The sequence below is a fragment of the Muscardinus avellanarius genome (assembly GCF_963383645.1).
Source record: "Muscardinus avellanarius genome assembly, chromosome: 8".
Lineage (NCBI taxonomy): Eukaryota > Metazoa > Chordata > Mammalia > Rodentia > Gliridae > Muscardinus > Muscardinus avellanarius.
The window spans coordinates 16336681-16360165 of NC_137794.1; the positions used below are offsets into that span (position 1 = coordinate 16336681).

Below are 23485 nucleotides of genomic sequence, written 5' to 3' on the forward strand. Positions count from 1 at the left end.
TGACATTAGGCTTCTGAAAGTTTTCAAACATCAGGTCTAAATTATAGTCATTAAATTTGTTTAGGTGTGAATAAAATCAGACTGGAGGAAATGAATGATTTAAGATAATATATATTTGATTCACAATATATAAAACATTGCTACCTCATACTCTGTCAATGGAGCATATAATATATTAAGCCAGTATAGATTTATGGCTTTCTCTTTTTCATTCTCAAGTCATAAGACATGACAGTGAAAAACAAATTAATCATACAAAAAAGGATGAAGATGCTAATGTGAAAAATTATGTCTCATAAATATGATGATATATTTTCCTCTTCAATTCATGCTTAATTTTTATAATTATTTGATCACTTAAAGCCAAGTATGTCATATTTTAAAATAATCTACTATTTCAACTTTGAAACACAGTTTTTCAGAATGTTCTTTAATACATTTGCTACCACTCAGGTGGGACCTTATAGTCTGTTATTTTACCACTTTTAGAATTCAGATCATAGAAGGAGAAAAATACGGTGAATAAAGCAAAATAAAATTCTTTTTATCTGTCATTTATGATACTCTCCTTGTCCTTCACAAACTCAAGTGATATTTAAGAAAATTATTGTGTTTATTCTGATCTCTCTGCTGGAATACAAGATGTGCTAGGGATACTTTTTCTGTGAAAGGTATACTGAGAAAGAAATATGGTTGATCTACTGTGTACTTTATGAGGGACACAGCTAAAATGAAAGTTAAGTTGTCAGCTCTTGATTTTGTAGGATTACAAATTGCTTTGGTGTTCTGGATATTAAAGAGTTGAAGCAGGAGTCGAAGCAGGAGTCGAAGCAGGAGTCTATGAATCCAGTCACAGCCTGGCTGACAAGCACGGAGTACACGTTGCCCCTTCAGGATTTGAGAGACTATGGGGCTGTTTGATGTTAGGCAGAGCCCAGAAGCCAAATGAGGGAAGGATGGATGGTTCGGGGTTCACACCCACTCTGCCCGACAGGCAGCTGCATCTCTTTGAAGGTTTGTAGTTGCCTTTATTGTTGATAAAAATCAATCTTGCCATGAAATCAGAAAGGATTTACTAAAGTAGCCATCACCAAATACAGAAGATGTATTATAAAACAAGAACTGCACATGTTATTAGCACATCAAAGACAGGGAAGCTTGCCTTGAAAACTGTCACATATTTTCAAATAAAACTCCACCAAGGAGCACTTTTAACATGCAGTCTCTAGCATGTTTTAAGACCACATTCCATCAATTTGACTAAGCTTAATAAGAAAATAGAGATGCCAACACAGCTTTAATTACAATGTAATTTATTTCCACTGGTCATTTCTGCTTTCTATTTAAGGGTAATGGATAAATCTGCAAGAAATTTGCATTTATACTTTTTGACTTCCTAGTTCTTGTTCGGGTGTATTTTATCTGATTTTCTCTAATCTCTCTAACCTTTTCTCCCAGATATATGTTTGTTCCTTACCCTTTCTAAAGATAAGCATATAGAACCTCTGCTTTCTCTTTTCTCCCTCTCTAATCTCTGCCATCAGCACCACTAAAAATAGCAACACTCTGTCTGAAACTTTAGTAAGTTACCCTTAAGATTTCTCAGAAGCAACCTTGAGTGAGAGGCAGCTGCATGGTTGTTTAGAACCAGCTGGCCATATGGTATGCATATAAAGGGCTTAGACTATAAAGGCGTTTCTGAATTGTCAGTTAATTTCTTGAGGCATTTTTAAACTTTGCAAACAAACCGTACATTTTACTTTCTAGATTTCTCTAGAATCTCACCAATATGAGAAAGAAGTCATGAATTTATGGTAAGATTTTGTTGCTGGTATTATCTTGGTTATTATTATATTTTGGTTTAGCTTCTTTCTTTTGTCTTTTTTGCTATAGTATATTACTTTGTTAATATGCTCTTTGTGGTGCATTGTAGTCACGCATTATAATGAAGTCAAGAGTTATAGGGACATATTTGTACATAACACTTTGGTGATCTACTCCCAGATCCCAACTCAGTTTCTTCCCTTTTCATACATGATATTGAGAATGACACTGCTAATCCTGGATATGTACATAGGGTCTTTTGAAGTGTTTCTTTCATTAAGTCACACACAAACACACAAAATACACATAGACACACACACACACACACACACACACACACACACACACACCTTACTCCTCTATACCTTTTCTATGGCTCCACTGGGAGATTATTCTCCTCTATTTAGGATCCATTTTGTATCCCATTTTTTTCCTAGCTTTAACATAAGAGAGAAAACATAGGACACTTCTCCAGTTCCACCCATTTTCCTTTAAGTGACATAGCTTTGTTATTCTGTTTAGCCAAATAAAATTCCATTGTGCACGCTTGGGAGGCAGAGACAGGAGGATCGCGCAGGTTCGAAGCCAGCCACGCACGCTGGCTTAGGAAACCCTGCTTCCAAATAAAAATGTAAAAATAGATCTGGGAGTGTAGCCCGGAGGTAGAACGGCTTCCAGGAACTCCAGTACCACCAAAATAAATAAATAAATAAATAAATAAATAAATAAATAAATAAATAAATTCCATTGTGTGCATATACACCGCACTTTCATAATCCATTCATTTGTTGAGGGACACCTGGGCTGGTTCCATGATTGAAGATTGTACTCCTATAAACATGAATATGTATGTACTGTTATAATTTTATCACTTCAATTTCTTTGGAAAGACACCCAGAAGTGGTATAGCTGGATCATATGGTGGTTCCACTCCCAATTTTCTGATGAACGTCCACACTGATCCCCATTATGGCTGTATTAATTTGCAATCCCACTAACAATATATATGGTTTCTATTTTTCCACATCCTCGCCTGCATTTATTATTATTTGCATCCTGATGCAATAATTAGAGTTAGATGTAATCTGTATTACTTTGTGATTTTAAAGCTGCACTGTAATTATATCATAGTGAGATCCAAAGTCACACAGACAAATATGCACATAAAATCTTGGTGTGTTTTGCTTACAGAGTTATTGGTTAAATGTAAATTAAACAAAAAGTAATGTTTTCCCATCACTACCCAAACCAAAATAACACGAATAAAAAATTAATATTTGTTGAATCTTATAACTACATGCCACTAGAACTATTTTTATATTATGCAATTAATTTTATAATGATCTGGGAACAAATCTTAAAAGTGTATATTTTTCTATCTAAGGATAAAAAGTCTTATTAGATCTACCAAAACGTACTGAAATGAGTTTGTAATTCTATCCCACTAGTCCAAATGATTAATACTTTATTAACTATTTTCAAATAAAATGTCAGGATGTTTAAGTATATTACATGTTTTATAACGGCTTGAATCAAGTTTAAATTTTTAGCATAATATGCTACCCAAGCACATAGCAGATGTAGAATATTTTTTTTTATTTTTCTTAACTTAGGCAACTATTCAAATATCTCTTTATTATTAAATAAAATCAAGTTTAAGACATACAACATGTAACACCTTAACTGCATACTCAACATAGGAAGAAATCCTGCATTATAAGTTCTGAACAAAGGTGTAGCTGATGAATTTATTAAGCAGTGTTTTCTGAACAGTGTCCTGGAGCAAAGAGGAGATGGCTGACCTTGACTTTGCCTTTGAGTTCACAAGGAAAACTGCCTTTTTCTTTACCCACTTGCTCTTTTGAATATAATGAGAAAACTAGATTTTTGTTGCACATTGATCTTCTTTAACGCCTGATAATATAAACGTAAATGTTGCTAATTTTTGTATCAATGGATAGCTAGGCCTATTGGAGAGAAGGGTTAGAGAAACTGACTAAAACTTGTTCAAGGAGAGTGCCTTTGTCAAGATACGTGTGTGTGTGTGTGTGTGTGTGTGTGTGTGTGTGTATGCAATTGGGCATATTGTGTTTTAATGCCTATTAGACATCCACACTGGAATTTTGTGTAGACAAATACATAAATCTAGAACCTCTAGCTTAAATAGAAATTGAAGGCTAGATAGTATGTTTTAGTTTGGGAAACACATAAGTGGTCCAAGATCAAGAATGGAGGAAAGAAATCTCAGGAGCAAGCCCTAGCCTTGGAGGTCTGGGGGCAAAAGAGGATCCAGTTCCAGGAACTGAGATGGAGGAGAACCTGTTATTGCAGGCAACTGCACAGTGAGCTTACTATCTAGGTGAGCTAAGCAATTGTGTGGCAGCAAAAAGAAAATACATGGGCTGCAGTTGTTAAACAGCTGTGATGCTACAACTGTCATTACCCATCTGGTCATAGACACAGGTACAGATTCTTCCTTCAAGACTGTCACACCCCACATCATCTTTCTCATTTCTGACCTTTCTGTGGTTGGCTTGTTCTCATTGAGGGTCCTGCTTGATCACAGTATGAAAATATTGCTCCCACAGTCATTAACTTCTTTTTCTTTCCCTTGTTTTATTATTATTATTATTATTATTATTATTATTAATTATTATTTTGTGGTATGAGGAATTGAGCCCAGGGGCATTCTACCTCTGAGCTATACTGCCCAGCCCTAATTTTTATTCTTTATTTTGAAGCAGGGTATTGCTATGTTGCAGAGGGCCTCACTAAGTAGCTGAGGCTGTCCACAAACCTGTGATCCTTCTGTCTCAGCCTCCCAAGTACTTGGATTACAAATGTCTGCCACTACACCCAGCTCCTTGTTTTATTTTAGTCCATAATAATTATCTATGCCTAAAAGTATAAGCTTTATAAATATAAAATGTAAGCTTATAATAATATATTTCTTTACTTAGTGTCTACCTCTCTGATTGAAATGTAAACTCCAAGAGGGGAAAAATCCATGTCATATTTATTGCTTTAAACTAGAACTGTGGCTAGGTATCGAGGTACATGCTTGTAATCCTATTACTTGGGAGACTGAGACAGAAGTATTGCAGGTTTGATGAGAGTCTCAGCAAGTTGTGATACTCTCACTAATCTAGCAAAACCCTATTTCAAAAAATAATATAATAAAATAAAATAGAGCTGGAGGTGTAGCTCAGAGATAAAATGCCTTTGGGTTCAATCCCAGTAACACACACACACACACACACACACACACACACACACAACAGAACTGTGAATGGCACATTTTGTACTTAGTAACTACTACTTCAATTAGTGCATGGATAGATTCCTGTTATTTTATTATATACATGTATGATTATATACACATATGATTATATACATGTATGATATATACATATATGACATATAGATATATGATATATACATACATATATATACATAGATATACACTTTCTTTGCAGAATCAGATGGAGTTTATCTACTTCTTACAAAAAATAAAATCATATAAAACCTTCCTGTTCTGTCATGTTTCAGAGAGGTAGCATAGTAATTAATAATTTACCAAGGACTTACCTTTATTTTATTCAAACCTGTGGTTTTATTTCAATTGCGTGTCCAATACTGTTGATCATTAAGACCTAATCTAGACTTGAGAAAATTCATTTTGTAGTATAATGTATTAACTTTTTTTACTTTACTTTTTGAAGAAATTTAAAAATACTCAAAGCGGAGTCAAACATAATAAATCACCCCAAAATCAGGAAGAAACAGGATTTTAAGAAACAGTTAATACTAGTAAAATAAACTTAATGGAAACTTAATAGAAATAAATTTGTTTCCTATTGGATTTTCAAGTTCTTATGCTGGTACCTAACGTGATGATAGGAGAAAAAAAATCCAGCTAAAAACTATGAACGGGAGAAAAAATGTCTAAATACCCCGAGATGGAAAATACACACCGATCTGTTTTAGAAGACAGGAAGAGACAACATGGAGGTTCTACATATGCGATTCTGACTAGAACATCTCTTCAGCCTGTGGAAGCTTATACTTCATAATTCAGCAAAATATGTTAAGTGATAAAAATGGCTAGCTTATTATGAGAAGTCTGGGAAGGTTTGTTAGGGAGACAATGACTGACTCAAATCTTAAACATGTGTAAGATTATAAAAGCACAAAACATACATTTATAGTGCAAGCCTATGAGCTACTTTGAGAATATAATTAAAAAAAAACAATATTGAAGAATATATGAAGCCAGACGTGGTAGCACAGACCTATAATCCCAATACTTGGGAGGCTGGAATAGGAAGATCTCAACAGTTCAGGAAGGCCCTTCAGCAACTTAGTGAAACCCTGTTTCAAAATAAAAATAAATAAAATAATTAACTAATTACTTAATTAAAATGGCTGAGTGAAGAGCTCAGAGGAAGAATAACCCTAGGTTCAATTCCCAGTACCACTCCACACACAGAATATATTAAAGTACAGGAATAGATTATTACATGTGAATTTCATCTCATATATGAAAAAAATCTAGTTTGCCACTAAGGTCTAAAGTTTATCTTGTTACGAGATGCTCTAAAATGCTTGTAATAGTTTTTCTAAATGCAGCCAAAGAAACTAGAGGCAGAAGGACTGTCAAGAATTTATTCAATTCTGAAATCATATACTTTGGAGTAATCAAAAGTTATTTGGACAAAAGGCTAATAAAAATGGTCTTCTTCGCAACGTGTAGAGTTCACTATCAAACCATCCTAAAAAAAAAATACCCACACAGGGAATCTTGATCAAATCTAATGACATAAGTATTACAATGAAGATCAGTTATTTATTTATTTATTTATTTATTTATTTATTTATTTATTTATTGTGGCACTGGGGTTAGAACCCAGGGACTAATTCCAAGTGACACCCCTTTTATTCTTTGTTTTGAAAGAGGGTCTCACTGAGTTGCAAAGTGCCTCAGTAAGTAGCTGAGGCTGGCCACGAACCATGATCATCTGGTTTCAGCCTCCCAAATGCTGGGATTACAAGCTTGCGCCACCATGCCTGGCTCATTTTTGAATGATATATTATTTACCAGTTTGCTGACATCTCACTATAAATGTTTCCATTGAAGATGTCTCCTTAGTAGTTTAAAGAAAGAACTTCTAAGCAAATTTATAAGTATTCGAGAAATAAATGTTTGAACATTTAATATTTCAAAATAACATAATATAAAAACTACAAAAATAGAATCAGGTTAAATGATATTACTATAGACATCTATCACTTCCCAATAAATTTTTAAAAATCTTCTGTGAATAAATCTCTGCAAACAGTTATTTCTCCCAAACACTGAAGTCTCACACAACAAAATTGCTATCACTTTAGAAAATAGAAAATGATGTAGTTCAGATGTGAAATAAATCATTTCAAACCTGAAACGAGATATGTCTTGGCTCGCTGTTCTTATGGGGTCAGGTGAGTTGTTTAATATCACTGAAACATTTCAAGAAATAACCAGGATTCTCTTAGATTTGCAGATAAGTATTTGAAATTGCTTTAGGTAAGAGGATCAAAGTGAAATAGAGCAGAGAGATAAAATGAGAGAATGATACAATGGATGTGATTAGGTGATATGATTGAAGAAAGAAAACGGACTCAGCTAGGGAATTAAAGAAAATGAAATGAACACAGACCTATAGAAATATTCTACAGGGAATGGAAAAAGTGGAAATATTTGATAGCAACACACACAAAGGACTAAAGAGAATGAAAATACAGAATATATGTGCTGAGAAAAGGGGGAGGCAAAATCTGATTTTTATGAAGATAGAGCAGACATCTGAATGGGCAACCCGCTGGCCGCAAAAGGCAAAAATCATAAGAAATGGCCCAGCAGTTCGGACGTGCTTGTAAATGTGAACATTTGTGCCCTCGTTTATGTGTTAAATTGTTAAATATCAAATTCAAGTTCAGTACCTTTGCTTTATCTCTCATTGATCCTTTGCCCAGGATAGACATTTTAGCACCTGTTTCTTCCTGTAGCCTCTTCAAGGAGTTTCCTCTTGGTCCAAGCAATTTCCCCACAAAATTGAACTAGGAAACAAAATCAATAAAATGACTGTTTTAGGGTAGAGTAAAAGTATGATTTGCACCAAGAAAAATTAAAGAGTTATAGTTTTTTCAGACTTTACCACTAAGAAGAATTATGCCAAACACACACACACACACACACACACACACACACACACACACAAACACACACTTTTACACAAAATCATTTCATACCTCTGTTCAAGGTCTTTTTTAAAAGGGCTATGGATTGTTATTCCTTTAGCAAAAGGAACAAACAATTGTAACACACAAACATACAACTCATAATGGCTAAAATTAAGAGAAAACTGAGATCATATGCTGAAAGAAATATGGAATTACTGTAGCAATCACTGTTGTCAGTTTGAAATGATATAGCTACTTTGGAAAGAAACTGGGTAGTCATTATGAAGTAAAACAGAGCTCTGATATTACCCAGAAACTCTGTTCCTAAGTATTTATCCAAGAGATATAAAAACACATGTTCACAAAACAGTTACACAAAAATGTTTATGACATTTTATTCATGATCATGAAACTAGGAATAAACTAATACCCACCATAAGAGAACTAATAAACTTACACATAAATAGAAAAGAATCAGTCGCTGATCAACACAATAACATGGGTATATTTCTTAGACACTTGTGGGCCAACTACTAGAGTACCTACTAGAGTACGCCATGTTAGATTATGCCACACAAAATTTCAGAAGCAAAACTAACATATGTTGTTAGAATTCATAATAGTGGGTGCCTGTTGAGAACAGAGGCTGGAATTGGACTGGATAGAAGGTGCCTTGAAGGAACCATGTGGGACAAGGGAACCATTCTACATTTTGTAGGAGGTAGAAGTTCATCTTTTAAAAACTGTGATTAGTGCCTTAGAGTCTGACATCATAATGTAGTTCACAGTGATAGTGACATAAATGCACACTGCACTGGTGGGCTTTCCCTGGATCTCTCCTTATTCCCTCTTCCCCATACAAGATACTGAGCTTGGCCTTGGTCTTCTCACATAAGAACATAATGTCAATGAATGTGTTTCCTTCATTAATTCTCTCCCCACCGCCACCAGCCACCAAGACCACCTCCCCCACTGCACTGGAGCTTCTTCTCCATTATTTGGAGTCCCTCTTATATTCCAGTTACTCCCTGGCTTTCACATATGAGAGAAAACACTTGACCCTTCACTTCCTGTGACTGGCTAATCTCACTTAACATAATGTTCTCCAGGTCTATCTTGCAAATGACATAACTTTGTTCTTTATTGCTAAATAGAATCTCATTTTATGAGTATTCCATAATTTTGTAATCCATTCATCTGTTGATGGACACCTAGGTTGGTTCCATAATTTGGCTATTATGAATTCTGCTGCTATAAGTATGGACATGAATGTGCTAATATTCAGAAATCAGTCTCAGGAAAGATATCCAGAAGTGATAAAGCTGGATTCATTCCCAGTTTTCTGAGGAATCTCCACACTAATCTCCAGAGCAGCTGCACAGATGTGCAATCCAAACCACAGTGTAGAAGAGTTCATCTTTCCCCACATCCAGCACTTATTGTTTGACTTCTTGATGATTGCCATTCTAGTATGGATTAGATGGAAACTTAATGTAGTTTTGATTTGCATTTTCCTGATTGGTAGTGATAGGGAACTTTTTTCTGTATTTATTTGCCATTTTTATTTCTTTTGTGTGTGTGTAAAGTGTCTAACTCAATTGCCCACTTAACGATTGGGTTATTTGTGTTTTTTGTTCATTTGTTTTAGTGTTATCTTTTAAATACCTTATGTATTCTAGACATTAGTCCTCTATCACAGGAACAATTGGCAAAGCTCTTCTTCCATTCTGTAGGCTCTCTCTGGGAGTCTTGGAATTCTACACACAGTGGAATTTTGTTCAGCAATAAAGAAAAACAAAATTATGTCATTTGCAGGAAAATGGATGGACCTGTAGAGTATTAGGCTAAGTGAGATTAGTCAGGCAGAGAAAGTGAAATGTCATTAGTTTTCTTTCATATGTGAAAGCTAAGGAGTAATTGGGAGACAAGAGGGATTTCAGTTAATAGAGAAGAAAATCCAGTGGAGCAAGGGAGTTGATCTAAGGGAGGGTGGGTGGGTAGAGGGAGAATTAATGCAGGGAACACTTCCTCTGACATTATGTACATATGTGAGAATGCCAATGCCAATCTCAGTATCATGTCTGGGCAAAGGGGGCAGCGGGGATGGAGCCAGGAAAAGCCACTGTGTGCTACCATCACTAGGAACTGCAATATGATGTGATACTGGAATGCACCAATAAACGTATATAACAATATGAAAATAAATAAAGGCTAGGAGTGTAGCTAGGAGGTAGAATGTCCCTGGGTTCAATCCCCAGTACCAAAACAAAATTTAAAAAGTTAAAAGCAGCTGGGTACAGGCTTGTAATCCCAGCATTCTGGAGGCAGAGACTGGAGGATCATGGTTCACTGACAGCCTCAGTTACTGAGCAAGGCCCTATGCAACACAGTGAGACCCTGTTTCAAATGAGGACTAAAGAATAGGGCTGAGGGTGTAGCTCAGAGGTAGAATTCTCCTGGTCTCCATTACCACAAAAAAAAAAAAAAAAATTAAAAGCAGGAGAGAACATAATGGAAGAAAGCCTGTTTCTGCCCTTACTATTCCCCACCTTTGCAGGATCTGCGACCTAATCCTGGCACAGAGAAATGACAGAATGAATGTGGTTGTTGTATCAGTGTCTATCGGTTAGTTACCAAATCCAGCAACCTTTTTAAAAAATATTATTTCAACTAAGAATGAGATAAAAGAAACTAGAAGGGTAGAAACTCATATAAATGTTTTTGAAGAAGTTTCTGATTTAATGCATTAGTCCTAGGAGTTGTACAGAGAAATTTCTAGATTTTTAGAAAATATATCATTTAAACTATGTGAACTATTCCAAAGAAATTCATGAAAAATATCCTCAAAGTTATGGTACCAAGCTAGTATTCCCTTGATGCCAAAATAAAGTAAGATAAAGGAGATTTATAAACTAAAGCTACTCATAAAAACAAAGTGAAAAATCCACTCAGCAAAATAACAGTTTCAGATAATACAAAATTACAAAAATATATCATTATTAAGATATGTTTTACATAATTACACAAAGTATTTGGGAGGTATAACAACTAACTGTAGCTTTCCCGTTAATGGAGAAAACAAAGCTAAAATTGTATTTGAATAGAAAACTAATTTGATAAAATTTATATTAGTCATTTTAAACTCAAATCTACAGTTGATAGAAAATTTCTACTCAAAATCAGTAATAGTAGACTTAATCATAAAACAATAATAAAAACAATATGTAGATACATACTCTTGATATTTTATTCAATATAAAATATATAAGCAATTGAAAAAGGTAACTTTAAAAATTTCAAAAAGTAAAAAGTTTATATTACTAGACACATATAAAGATCAAGCCATTTTCAGGAAAATTATTAATATTAGTAAGAAAGCTTAGGTGCTTTATATCAGATCATTGTTTTGCATATTTTAATTGTAAAATGAATACAATATTTATAATATGAAATACAATATTTTAATTATATTTTGCATACCAGCAACACATAATTAGAAAATACTTTCTATAAAGGAAAAAATTATAAAGAAAAATATATGCCATTTAAAACAACAGCAAAAAATGGATATAATGGAAAGAAATTTAACTATTAATTTTCAAAATCTTTGAAGTGTATACAGAATACATTCTAAAGACACTGGATTGATATATCTGTGTTGGGATGTGGGCTAATGAGAACATCTCAAGAAGGAATACTTTGAGTCTTGTGAGAAAGCTCCAAGAAGAAAGCAAAGGTCTTTCCCTCATTGTACTTTAGACTAAGATGTGACCTTGGCTCTGTTCTTGTGCATCCTACTAAATCACTATATTTTAATCTAACAGCCCTAGAAAAATGTATAGTACCTGTAACCAGACAGACTTTTTTGCAGAAGACCTTGACTTGGCTATTTCTGAGAATGTCATCTCTTGTACTACATGCATAGTGTTGTCCTATAGCCTGTAACTGCTAATAACCTCCTGGGCCCTAATGGGTTATAAAAATCTCACAGGTCCCAGAATAAATTGGCTGCGACATAAGAATGTAGTCTGCTTCATTCTTATCAGGCTCCACAGTCCAGGTCAGACTTCGACCTCAAGAAGAGGAGTCTACATACCTGAATTTAGACAGATCGTGTTCATAAGTAGGCAGACTCTGTGCCACATAGATTTCTAACCTGACTTTCATCAACAGAATCAGCGCAATTCCAATTACAATCACAATAGGGTTTAATTTATGTACTCGTTCTAAAATTTGTTTTAAAAAGTGACATTCAAGACAGCCCAACACTCAGAAACAAATACCAGGCTCAAGAAACAAAGACCAGGCTCAAGGCTATTATTCTTTTTTTTCATATTTATTTTTAATTGGTGCACTGTATTCATACATCATAGTGGGATACAAACTTTTGTAGACATACATGCACACATCGCCCAGTCAGCCCCTACCAGATCCCCACCCCGTTCTCTCCCTATCCCCCCCTCCTATGCTTGGCTTAGTAGTTGACATCTAGTATTATAGCAATTTATCCAAAATTAAAAATGATAATCTCACATAACAGTTTCATTTGTCTGATACCAAGCTTTTGATGACTTAAAGATAACATTTCAATATTTCTTTTGCTTTCTTTCTTACCAGAGAATCTATTTTTTTTCTATTTTTAGGTGAAACTATCATATATTTATATATTTATTTTTCAGAAAAAAAAATCTATCCTAATATGGAATATGGACTCTAGATACACAAAACAATCTTGAAAAAGAACAAAGCTAGAAGATATATATTTTCTGATTTCAAACCATATAAAGCTACAATAATTGAAACAGTGTATACTATTCTAAAGGCAGATATATAAACCATTGGAGTTAAATAAAAGCCTAGACCTAAATTCTTCCCTATATTGTCGTTATTTTTGACAAGGTTTCCACGAAAATTTGGTGGTAGAAATAATAATATTTTAACTAAATATTGTTGAAACATAATAATTACATGGAAAAGAATAAAATTAGACCCTTACCTAATCCCATATACAAATATTAACTCAAAATAGATAATAGACCTAAATATAAATCTTAAGACTATAAACTTTTAGGAGAAAATCTGGGTCATAGAACCTCACAACATTGAACTTGGCAGTGATTTCTTGGTTATGATTTCAATGGCACAGGCAACAGAAGAGTATACAACCTCCCTAAAAAATAAAAAACATATTGTATATCCAAAGACAATGTAAACAGAGTTAACAGTTACTAATAGAATGGGATAAAATATTTCCAAATGCTATATCTGAAGGTATATTAATATTCCAACTAGAAATCCTAAAAATTAACAACAATAAAGGCAAACAATACCCTTTAGAGATAGGTAACAGACTAACATAAATAATGAATCTCCACAGATAACCAATCTTAGTTGTCTGTTGGATGGAAAATCTTGTTTCTCTGGTTCTGGTGTGTGTTACCTATTTCTTCTTTGTAGTTAATCTCTTTGAGTATTTTCTCTAGTGCTGGTTTTGAAGACATAAATTCCTTCAGTTTCTGTTTGTCATGGAAGCTTCTTATTTCTCCATCTAATTTGATAGAAAGTTTTGCTGGGTAGGAAATTTTTGGCTGGAAGTTGTTTTCTTTCAGAGTTTGGAATATGTTACTCCAAGCCTTTCTGGCTGTCATGACTTGGTTTGGGAAGTCTGGAGTGATTCTAATTGGTTTGCCTCTGAATGTCACTTGGCCCTTTGTTTTTGTTGCCTTTAAGATTCTCTGCTTGGCTTCCACATTGGTCATTTTGACAATTATGTGGCGTGGGGATCCTCTTCTCCGATCCTGTCTAAAGGGAGTTCTATAAGTTTCCTGGACCTGTGTATCGACCTCTTGCTCTATGTTTGGAAAATTTTCTGCTATTACTTCCTTGAAGAGATTGTTGATCCCTTTAGTTTCACTTTCTTTTCTCTCCTCTATTCCAATTATTCTTAGGTTAGCTCTCTTAAAATGGGCCCATATTTCTTCAATATCAGATTCCTGCTGTCGGATATTTTTTCTTAGATTAGAAACTATGCGTTCATTTTTGGAATGATCATCTTCTAAGAGCGAGATTCTGTTCTCCATGTGTTCTAATCGGTTGTTTGTGCTTTGAATTGAGGCCTTTACTTCATTAATTGCATCCTTTATCTCTTTTTGGCTCTCTCTGAGTTCTTTTCGAAGCACCTCTATTATTTCTATCGTTATTTTCCTGATTTGATCTTCTAGAAATCTCTGATTTTCTGTTTTATCGGGTTCTGATGTTGTGGGGTTGTGGGCATTAATTGCTCCAGTATTATTCCTCTTTCCCATGATTTCGGAAGTTTGTGCCTTCTCTGGGTTCTTCCCTTGGGTCACTATGACTTCACTTAAGGTGCTCTGTATCTCGAGTCAGTAGTATCTCAGACCCCACTACTCCTTTACTGGGTTGTATCACAGAGTCTCCGACCCAGAGAGTCGATAGAGGCTGCTTTAGACCGTGGGGGGTGCCAGGTTGCACGTTCTCCTATGGTGTGATATCACTGCCACCGCCCCTCTCCCACTGGGTCAAGTCCCAGTGAGTACAGTACTGGGATTTCTCCGCTGTGGCCCGCAATTTGACTCACTGTTCTTGAGTACGCAGATGTAGCTGTAGTGAATTCGGTGCTGCTGCCGCCGGTGGCAATATGGCGCCGCTGCTACGCCCTTGGCTGTTGGGCTGGTGTTTTTTTTTTTTCTTGGTTTTGATTTCCACTCTGAATCCCTGCAGTGTGTGTTGAGCTCAGACACTGGGAGCTTTAGATGTCCTCTGCGCTGAGAAATCCCGCCTGGCTGTTTCGCAGCGGCTCCCCTCGGCTTGCTGTGGCCGTCCCGTGAATTCGCCAGCAGTATGGCGCGTCTGCCGCGTCTGCCGCGTCCTCGGGCTTGAGGATCTCCTCTGTGGCTCTGTTCTCAGTCCGCTTTCTCTCTGGAGCCTGGTGATTTTTTTTTGTTTGTTTCTCTGGTGATGTTGTTTTCTGGCTTTGAAAGGCGCTGATTTTGTGTTAATGGATATTTGTTGTTAGCGGGGCTCTTAAGCCCCGCTTTTCTCAGTCGCCATCTTCCCGGAAGTCAAGGCTATTATTCTTAATATAGCAAAATTAATTATAGGGCTGCATTAGTTGTGATAGTGTGATGCATGCAGTCCTAGGGCTCAGGAAGACAAGGAAATGGACCCCGGAGCTGCACATGGTGCATGTGAAAAGTGACACGTGACACAGGTGGCATTAGAGACAACCCAGCGAGGTGGGGAGAGTAACGGTCCCCTAGAGAATTCCACTCCCTACCCCCAGAATCTGCAAATGTTTTACTCTGAAAAGAGATTTTTCAGGAGCAATTAAATTAAGAATATTGAGGTAAGTAGAATGTTCTGGATTGTCCAGGTGTGCTCAATGTCCTCCTAAATAGAAAAGGAGGAGGCAGCAGAGTCAGGAAGGGCAGTGGGAAGATTGAACACAGGTTACCATGGCAACACTGCTGTTGGAGCTGGAAGGAGGCAGGAGCCACAGAATCCTCATTCTGGAAGAGTCAAGGAGCAGGATCTTCCTAGAGCTCTGTCAGGAAGACAACCAGGCAGACATCTTTATTTAGCCACAGCAGAACCTTTCAGGCTCCTGACCTCCACAACTGTGAAATCATACATTTGTTTTGAGCTACTAACTTTAAGTGACAAAAAATAAACTAATATACGAAGGAAAGTAAGAGCTACCTCATATATAGCCTAACTTGCTAGTCATAATAAAAAATAAAATTACTTCATCATAAAAAAGGTAAATTTTGGCACATTCTTCTTCATTGAAGAAGGAAAAGGAAAGGCACAACCTCGCTAGAAATTTTAAAAATTCAACTTAGTTCCTTTGCAACTCAGTGAGACCCTGTTTCAAAATAAAAAAAATAGGGCTGGGGGTGTAGTCCCTGAGTTCCATCTCCAGTACTGAAAAAAAAAAAAAAAAAAAAAAAAAGATTTGGAAGAAGTATTTGGGAGGTGGAGCCCAGAGGATCATGGTTCTCAGAAAGCCTCAGCTACTTAGCGAGGCCCTTTTCAAATCAGTGAAAGACCCTGTTTCAAAAGTAAAAAGACTAAAAAATAGGGCTGAGGGTGTAGCTTGGAGGTACAATGCCCCTGGGTTCCATCCCCGGTACAGTAAAAATAGTAAATGAATAAATAAATAAATAATAAAACAAGTAATTATGAGTCTCATTACATTTTTATGTTGGGCTTAGCTTTCAGAAGCTTAAGATTAATCCTAAAAATAGCCAATATAAAAGTTTTTTTAACCAGATATTTTTCTGCTCTGTTTTAATCCTATACTGAGACCCTCCAAACAAAACCAGTTCATTGTCGTGACAGATAAATTATTCCACTGACAGTAATTCATTCTAACCCTTTCTTTAAATCTAGGATGTCCCGGAATGTCTTATGTGGAGCTACTCAGTTTACTTTTTGTTCATGATTAGTTATATTTCATCTATACTCATCAAATAACTCTTTTTTTTAATAACGTGGCATTTTTCTGGTCACAAGTCTATAAACTTCTAGTAATTCTGTCCCTTCTCAAGTTGTGTTAGCAATTCTCTTTAACTTGAATGCCTCTGTCTGGAATAAAAGGCTGCAGCTGCTCACTGGCGCTCTGTGAAGAATCCCAGAACTTCAGTCTCTGCGGCTCTGCTCCAGCCCTTTCTTTCCCATGATAGAGTGAGCGAGCATTAACTCCCTTTCTTCCTCATCTTCAAATCCCTCTTCTCGCACCTGATAATGCCTGCACCCACTTTTCATATCCACCTCATTCCTGATTTAGAGACGAATCAGTAGAAATTCATAGGGCTACTATTCTGTGCTTTAGGAGCCCATCGTTAACTTCAGGGATGGTGGCACACATTTTTAATCCCAGTACTTGAGAGGCTGGGATAGGAGAATTGCAGCTATGAGGCCAGCCTCAGAAACTTAGCAGAATTCTAATTCAAAACAAAAACAATAAATAAATAAAAAGGGCTGGGGGTATGGTTCAGAGGTAGAATGTCCACTGAGTTCAATTCCCAGTACCAAAGTAAATAAGTGTATCTTTAGCATGCTGCTCTTCTGTTTGTTGCTATTAAAACACAGTAAAGGAATTTTGGGCAGATAACACAAATGAGATCATAGTTGCAAATCAAAAGATATTTTTTCTCCTTGGGCGTGGTGGCAGATCTCTGTAATCCCAGTGCTTGGGAGGCTGAGAAAGGGTGCTACAGTTTCAAAGCCAGACTCAGCAGCTTAGTGAGACCCTGTTTCCAAATAAAATATAAAGTAAGTCTAGGGGTGTAGCTTTGAGGTAGAAGGCCCCTCGGTTCCATCCCCAGTATCACAAAAATAAAAAGACATTTTCTTTGTATACACAGAAAATGACATTTCAGGTTCTCATTTTAGTGACCATCATTGAAGAACACTGGTGAGCAGGGAACAGAGTTTTATTTGATAAAAAAAAATCAAGTTATATCTGTAGAGTGAAAATAATTCATTTAGAATTTGCATAAATGTTGCCAAAGAAAACCACTTTTAAGTAAACAAAATAGACAATGATGAGTATTCAGGAAAATAGAGGATAAAAGCAGAGTGTTTTAGAATTAATCATTAACTATCAATATAGTAACATAAAATAATTTTTGGTAAATATATTTGTTTAAAGTAAAAGGAAGAATCAATATAGTCACTCACTAAACACATTTATTTATCATCTAGAACTTGTGAAATGTATGTAGTATATAAATAAGACAAATGTTTCTTCCAGGAAAAATGCAGGTCTATCAACTACTATAGCTACACAAGACACTGGTAAGTGCTATGAGGTAAGTATAGACCAAGGAATGTGAGAAATCAAAGAAAGAGAAAATTCTGAATGAGAGAAACATTTGAGAAAGATTCAGTAGGTTGGGGGGGTCATTAGAAATTGTTTGGTGTAACCTTGATAAATAATGAAATTGCATAAAGTAGAATACTGGCCGGGGGTGGGGGGGAAGAAGAGGGGACAAGATGAAAAGATACAGTGATATTCTCAATATGACTTAGCAATGTGTGGAACTGCGAGGATATAAAAAGTGTAGGGATGAATGAAATCTCTGTCCTTGGTCATCCATGTACACATATGCTTTATTGATGATAAAATACATTCTATACACAGATGACTATTAGTATCCCACTAATAAAATTATGGAAAACAGGAACAAAAGTTTGAGAAGAAATTTTGCAGGGTAGTTAATGTAAAGGACCCTTCAAAGAGAGAAACCTAGTAGCATAGAAACTGGGGGGAAATTAAGTTGAAAACATGCCTAGTAATAATCTACATAGAGGTGCTGCTCCAAGCCATAAACTTCCTAAGGGAAAAGAATAAGGAAGCAAAGACAAGAAGAGAAACTTGAGAGACACATATAATTAGAAGAATTAATATTGCATTTAAAAGAAAGTCAGAGAACCAATTTCTGGAGGAATGGGAAAGAATTAGAAAAATAGAAGAGTGTATTTTTTTGTAAAGCATTTAATCTACAAATATATATCTAATGGCAATTATGTATAAAATACTATGCTATAAAAAGTTTTGATTCCATAGTGATGCATAACTTTAATCATCAGGAGACATTTCCTGGAAATGTGTGTTCAAAATAAGATGTGTTTTGGGGGAACCTGGGGCAGGGACGAGAGAGAAAGGGGTTGCTGGAGATATTCCAGGTGGAAATCCCCAAAGGCATGGCACATTTGACAAATAGAAACAAATTCATTTTGGACAGATATTACATGTGGAAGGAGAGAAGATATAGAGAAAATACTCAGGTACTTACTGGCTCTGTTAAGAATTCTGGTCTTTTAGGTAAAAGCAACGTTAATTCAACTGCAGAGACGGATGGGAATGAGGGGCTGGGTGTGGGTGGGAAGTAGACTGTGGTGTGATTATCATTTACTTTAAAAGAATATTCCTGATGGCAATGTGAGGAACAGAAGGAGTTGCAACGAGGTGGAGAAATCAGGAAACTATAACATTAGCAGAGACTCCAGATGGCGGTAGCCTAGAAATTGAGAAAAACTGAAACAGTTCATTGGCTTTTGCAACAAGGAAGAATTATGATTCTAGGTTAAAATACTAATCATTTCAATATATTTAATCTCAAAAATCATAGCAAAAAGAATAACAGTAAAAGACAATACATATATGAACTTCAAGAGCTTACAGAGAAAGACTTACCATGAATATAAAAAGGAATTACTCTTACTGTCATAAAACCCAAAATCCGATTAGACATTACTCTCTCTTCAGAGGGAAATGCTCAAATTTGAAGAAAGGATATATAATTGGAGAATATGAATCTATTTAGATGAACTATAAAAATGTGTAAAGGAAATGTGTTGATCGGGTGTATCTCATGTTTAATCATTATTTGTCTCAGACCAAAAAAAAAAAAAAAAAAAAGTCTATGTCAAAATAATAGACCTTACAGGAATGGCAAAAGACCTTGAGCATACACTGATAAAAATAATTCAACATGAATTTTTTTTTTTTTTTGGTGGTACTGGGGATGCAACCCTTCTAACTCCAGGCTACACTCCCAGACCTGTTTTATATTTTATTTGGAAACAGGGTTTCTTAAGCCAGCGAGGCTGGCTTCAAATGTACTCAATCCTCCTATCTTCACCTCCCAAGCACGGGGATTACAAGTGTGCGCCACCATACCCGGCTGAATTTTAATAAGTACATATACAATCCAAACATAATTTGCTTTGCTATAAATAATCCTTTAATATGCTTCAACATTTTTATGCATGTGGTCGGTTTTAAACAGGTTTCACCCTGTGTGGAGCAGCTTAAATGTCTTGTAAGACACATCTGTATGATATTTATGCAACTTGAGAGGCACCTTCATTAAGCTCAAATTATCTTTATTAAAAAGACACATTTAAAATATTGTCATCCAGGGGAAATTATCAACATCAAGCTTAATCTTAAATATAATTTCAGCTCCGACACACACCCCCTCCACTCACTTCGCATATAATTCTCTGAATAAAATGTCTCAGTGTACATAAAGGATGGAATTTCCAAAGTGTCACTTATACAGGAAGGTAACTGAAATGTTTACTCAATACAGTGACATGTAGCTTCAAAACTATTTTCATCTCTATTTTGATTTTTTAAATGCTAAACAATTATTTCTTTGGTCTTTCATTTAAACATGAAAAAAGCCATAAACTCAATTACATTCTTATATTCTAGAATTTTAAATGTATCTAAATAAGCTCAAATGGTGCTATCACATTATTATTAATAATAATTATTAATAATAATTAAATTATTATTAATTATTATTGGCTTTGGATGAATTATTATTGGCTTTGGATGAATTTTTTACTCTCTAAGGAATATCTTTGGTTTAAATGTTACATGGCATAAATCTACTGTATGACAGGAAATTGGAGATGGCATTCTTCAGAGGGGTTCTCCATCTCTACACAATGTCATCAAATACAGGTGCTGCCTCGAGCACTGGCATGTAAAATGAAATGAAACCCCATGGTGATTTCCATTCTAAATATCCATTTATTTCATGTTGACATATATTGAAATAGTTAATTGTTTTCTGTGTCTTCAATTATACCTAGATTTTTTTTTAAGGTTCAGGCTGCTTAAAATACCAGGAAACTGGAAGTGGATCCAACATATGGTCCAGCTATACCACTCCTGGGTATCTTTCCAAAGGGACTAAAATCAGGATATCATAGTGATACATGCATATCTATGTTTATAGCAGCACAACTCACCGTAGCCAAATTATGGAACCAACCTAGGTGACCACCAACAGATAAATGGGTTACAAAATTATGGAATATACACACAACAGAAGTCTACTCAGTAATAAAGAAGAACAGAATTATATCATTTGCATAAATATTGCTGGACCTGGAGAGCATAATTTTAAGTGATATTAGTCACAGAAAGTAAAGGGTCATATGTTTTCTCTCGTATGCAAAATCTAGGAAGTACCTGGGATACAAGGGAGACTTTATAATGGAGGGAGAAAGGGGGACCAGAGAAGGGTATGTGTGTGGTGGAGAGGAATTAATAAAGGAAATACTTCCATTGATCTTATGTTTGTATTTGAAAATATCAATGCCAATCTCATGCTGAAGGAGGGAGTGGGGAGGGAGCCAGGAAAAAGCCCGCCAATTGCTTTGTGCTTGTATGTCACTAACACTGTGAACTACATTGTGATATAGGACTACGATGCACCAATAAAAGTATTTAAAAAATATTGAGCTGGGCATGGTAATGCATGCCTGCAATCCCAGTACTTTGGAGGCTAAAAAAAAGGAGGATTACAGGCTTAAGGTCAGCCTTAGACACTTAGCAAGGCCCTTAACAACTTGGGGCGACCCTGTACCAAAATAAAAATAGGGCTGGACGTATAGGTTCATTTTTGGTCACATATTTATTTTATGCCTCCTATTTTATATACGTTGTTTACATTTTATTAAGAAGAATATCCAGCTAAATGATTTTAAAGTTTTTTTTAAATATACAATCATGGCAAATACATCCACTTAGTTTTTTAATACATTCTTTGTCATTACATATTCAATTTTGCTCTTTTTACTTTTTCTAAATCTACCATTATAGATGAGCAAATAAGGCCACCTAAATAAGGGGAAGGGAGGGGGAAGAGGGAGATTCCTTAATGTACATGATGTATATTCACAAACCTATCAGATTTAATCACTAAGCCAAACATGAGAAGGAGGGCAGGGGAGGGAATGGGGTAAGAGCTAATTGGGTGATGTGCGCATGTATGCCTCCACTGTCTTGTGTTGCATTAAGATGTATAAGTACAATGCACCAATTTAAAAAAGTTAAAAAATAAACTAAGTATTTTCACTATATCCTCCAGGACTCTAAACACTTTATCATACTTTAACCTTTTAATGTCTCATTAAACATTAACAATGTTTGGCTATTTAACAAGCCAGCTAATTTTTTAATTTCACCATTAGAATCACTTTTCTAATCTTTGTTAAATTATGGTTTTGATTACATGTTTTCTTAAAGTGAATGTGTGTGTGTGTGTGTGTGTGTGTGTGTGTGTGTGTGTACAGAAAGGCAAAGAGAACAGTCTTGGATTTTGTGAATCACTTACAGAGTGGTTTCTTTACACATGTTTGACCTCTTTGGGAATGGGTAGTCTGGTTGTTTTTGTTCTCCCAAAATTCCTATGTTGAAGAGGAAGCCCAGGGTGGGTCCGCTGGGTCCTGGTTAGGTCACAGGGTCCTGCTCTCATGAATGGGATCAGGACCCTCATTAAAGAGACCAGATTGAGCCAGGCGTGGTGGCACACACTTGTAATCCCAGCATTTGGGAGGCTGAGACTGGAGGATCACAGTTCGCGGACAGCCTCAGCTACTTAGTGAGGCCCTCTGCAACTCAGTGAGACCTTGTTTCAAAATAAAGAATAAAAAGTAGGGCAGGGGGTGTAGCTCGGAGGTCAAATGCCCCTGGGTTCCATCCCCAAACCCGCAAAAAAAAAAAAAACATAAATAAATAAATAAAGAGACCAGATTGGACTTGCTCAGCTCATGTACCCTGTAAGGACACAGCAACAAGAGGAGGTGAAGGATAAGCCCCCAGCAGACACCAGATGTGCAGAGACCTCTGTCTTGGACATCTCAACCACTAGAACTGTGAGAAACAAATCTGTTTAGAATTTCCCAGTCTGAGGTGTTTGGCTCTAGTGACCTGAATCCATTAATGCCAACAGTTCTGATTAAATTCGTGGTTTGAGGTTCATATATCACATGGAATGTGTATCTAGATGTCAAGTGATACAGAGGTTGGGACTTAGATGAATGTTCTTGAAAGGTTCAAGGACATCAACATACGTGAAATAAATCTTTAATTTGTGTTAGAAAATCAATAGTTCATGGAAATTGTGATAGAAGGTCTGGAAAGTGTTCTAGTCCAGGTGTTCACTGAGAAGCCCTTTTTGGGATCATATAATTATGATTAAATGATTTGACTTGCAGGTTAATTGACCTTGACATCATTCAGTAGCTTTAGCATATGAGCCTAGTCTACAGCCTTCCTTGCTGTGGCCCCCAGGCTTGATGCAGGAGAGTAGAATAGAGCAGGCATTCCACATTATTTTGAATAAACAAATAAATAAGAAAAAAGTAAATGAAAGACTCACATCAATGTTTTACAGAACCTCTAGAATCAGTAGTCGAATTTAATATTGCAAAAAATATTTTTAAAAAATGATGCATTTGACGAAATTTAATTGCCTGAAGAGCAAGGAATTCAGACCAGAATCCCATGTGTGAGAATGGAGGCCTGACCACAAGCAAGTACAAGATTTTGCCGGCCAGGCCTCAAGGTGGAAAACTGCCCTTCCCACACTGGACTACAAACACAGCG

General features: G+C 35.9%; 1 protein-coding gene across 1 annotated transcript in view; it reads right to left on the minus strand.

Moving 5' to 3' along the window:
* KHDRBS2 (KH RNA binding domain containing, signal transduction associated 2) overlaps window positions 1–23485 on the minus strand; it is a gene marked incomplete at both ends in the record, with an annotated part of 583702 nt that overhangs the window by 358011 nt on the left and 202206 nt on the right. Inside the window, one exon of the mRNA XM_080700366.1 lies at window positions 7807–7923. Coding sequence (XP_080556492.1) covers window positions 7807–7923 — 117 coding nt within the window. The remainder of the gene's footprint in view (window positions 1–7806; window positions 7924–23485) is intronic.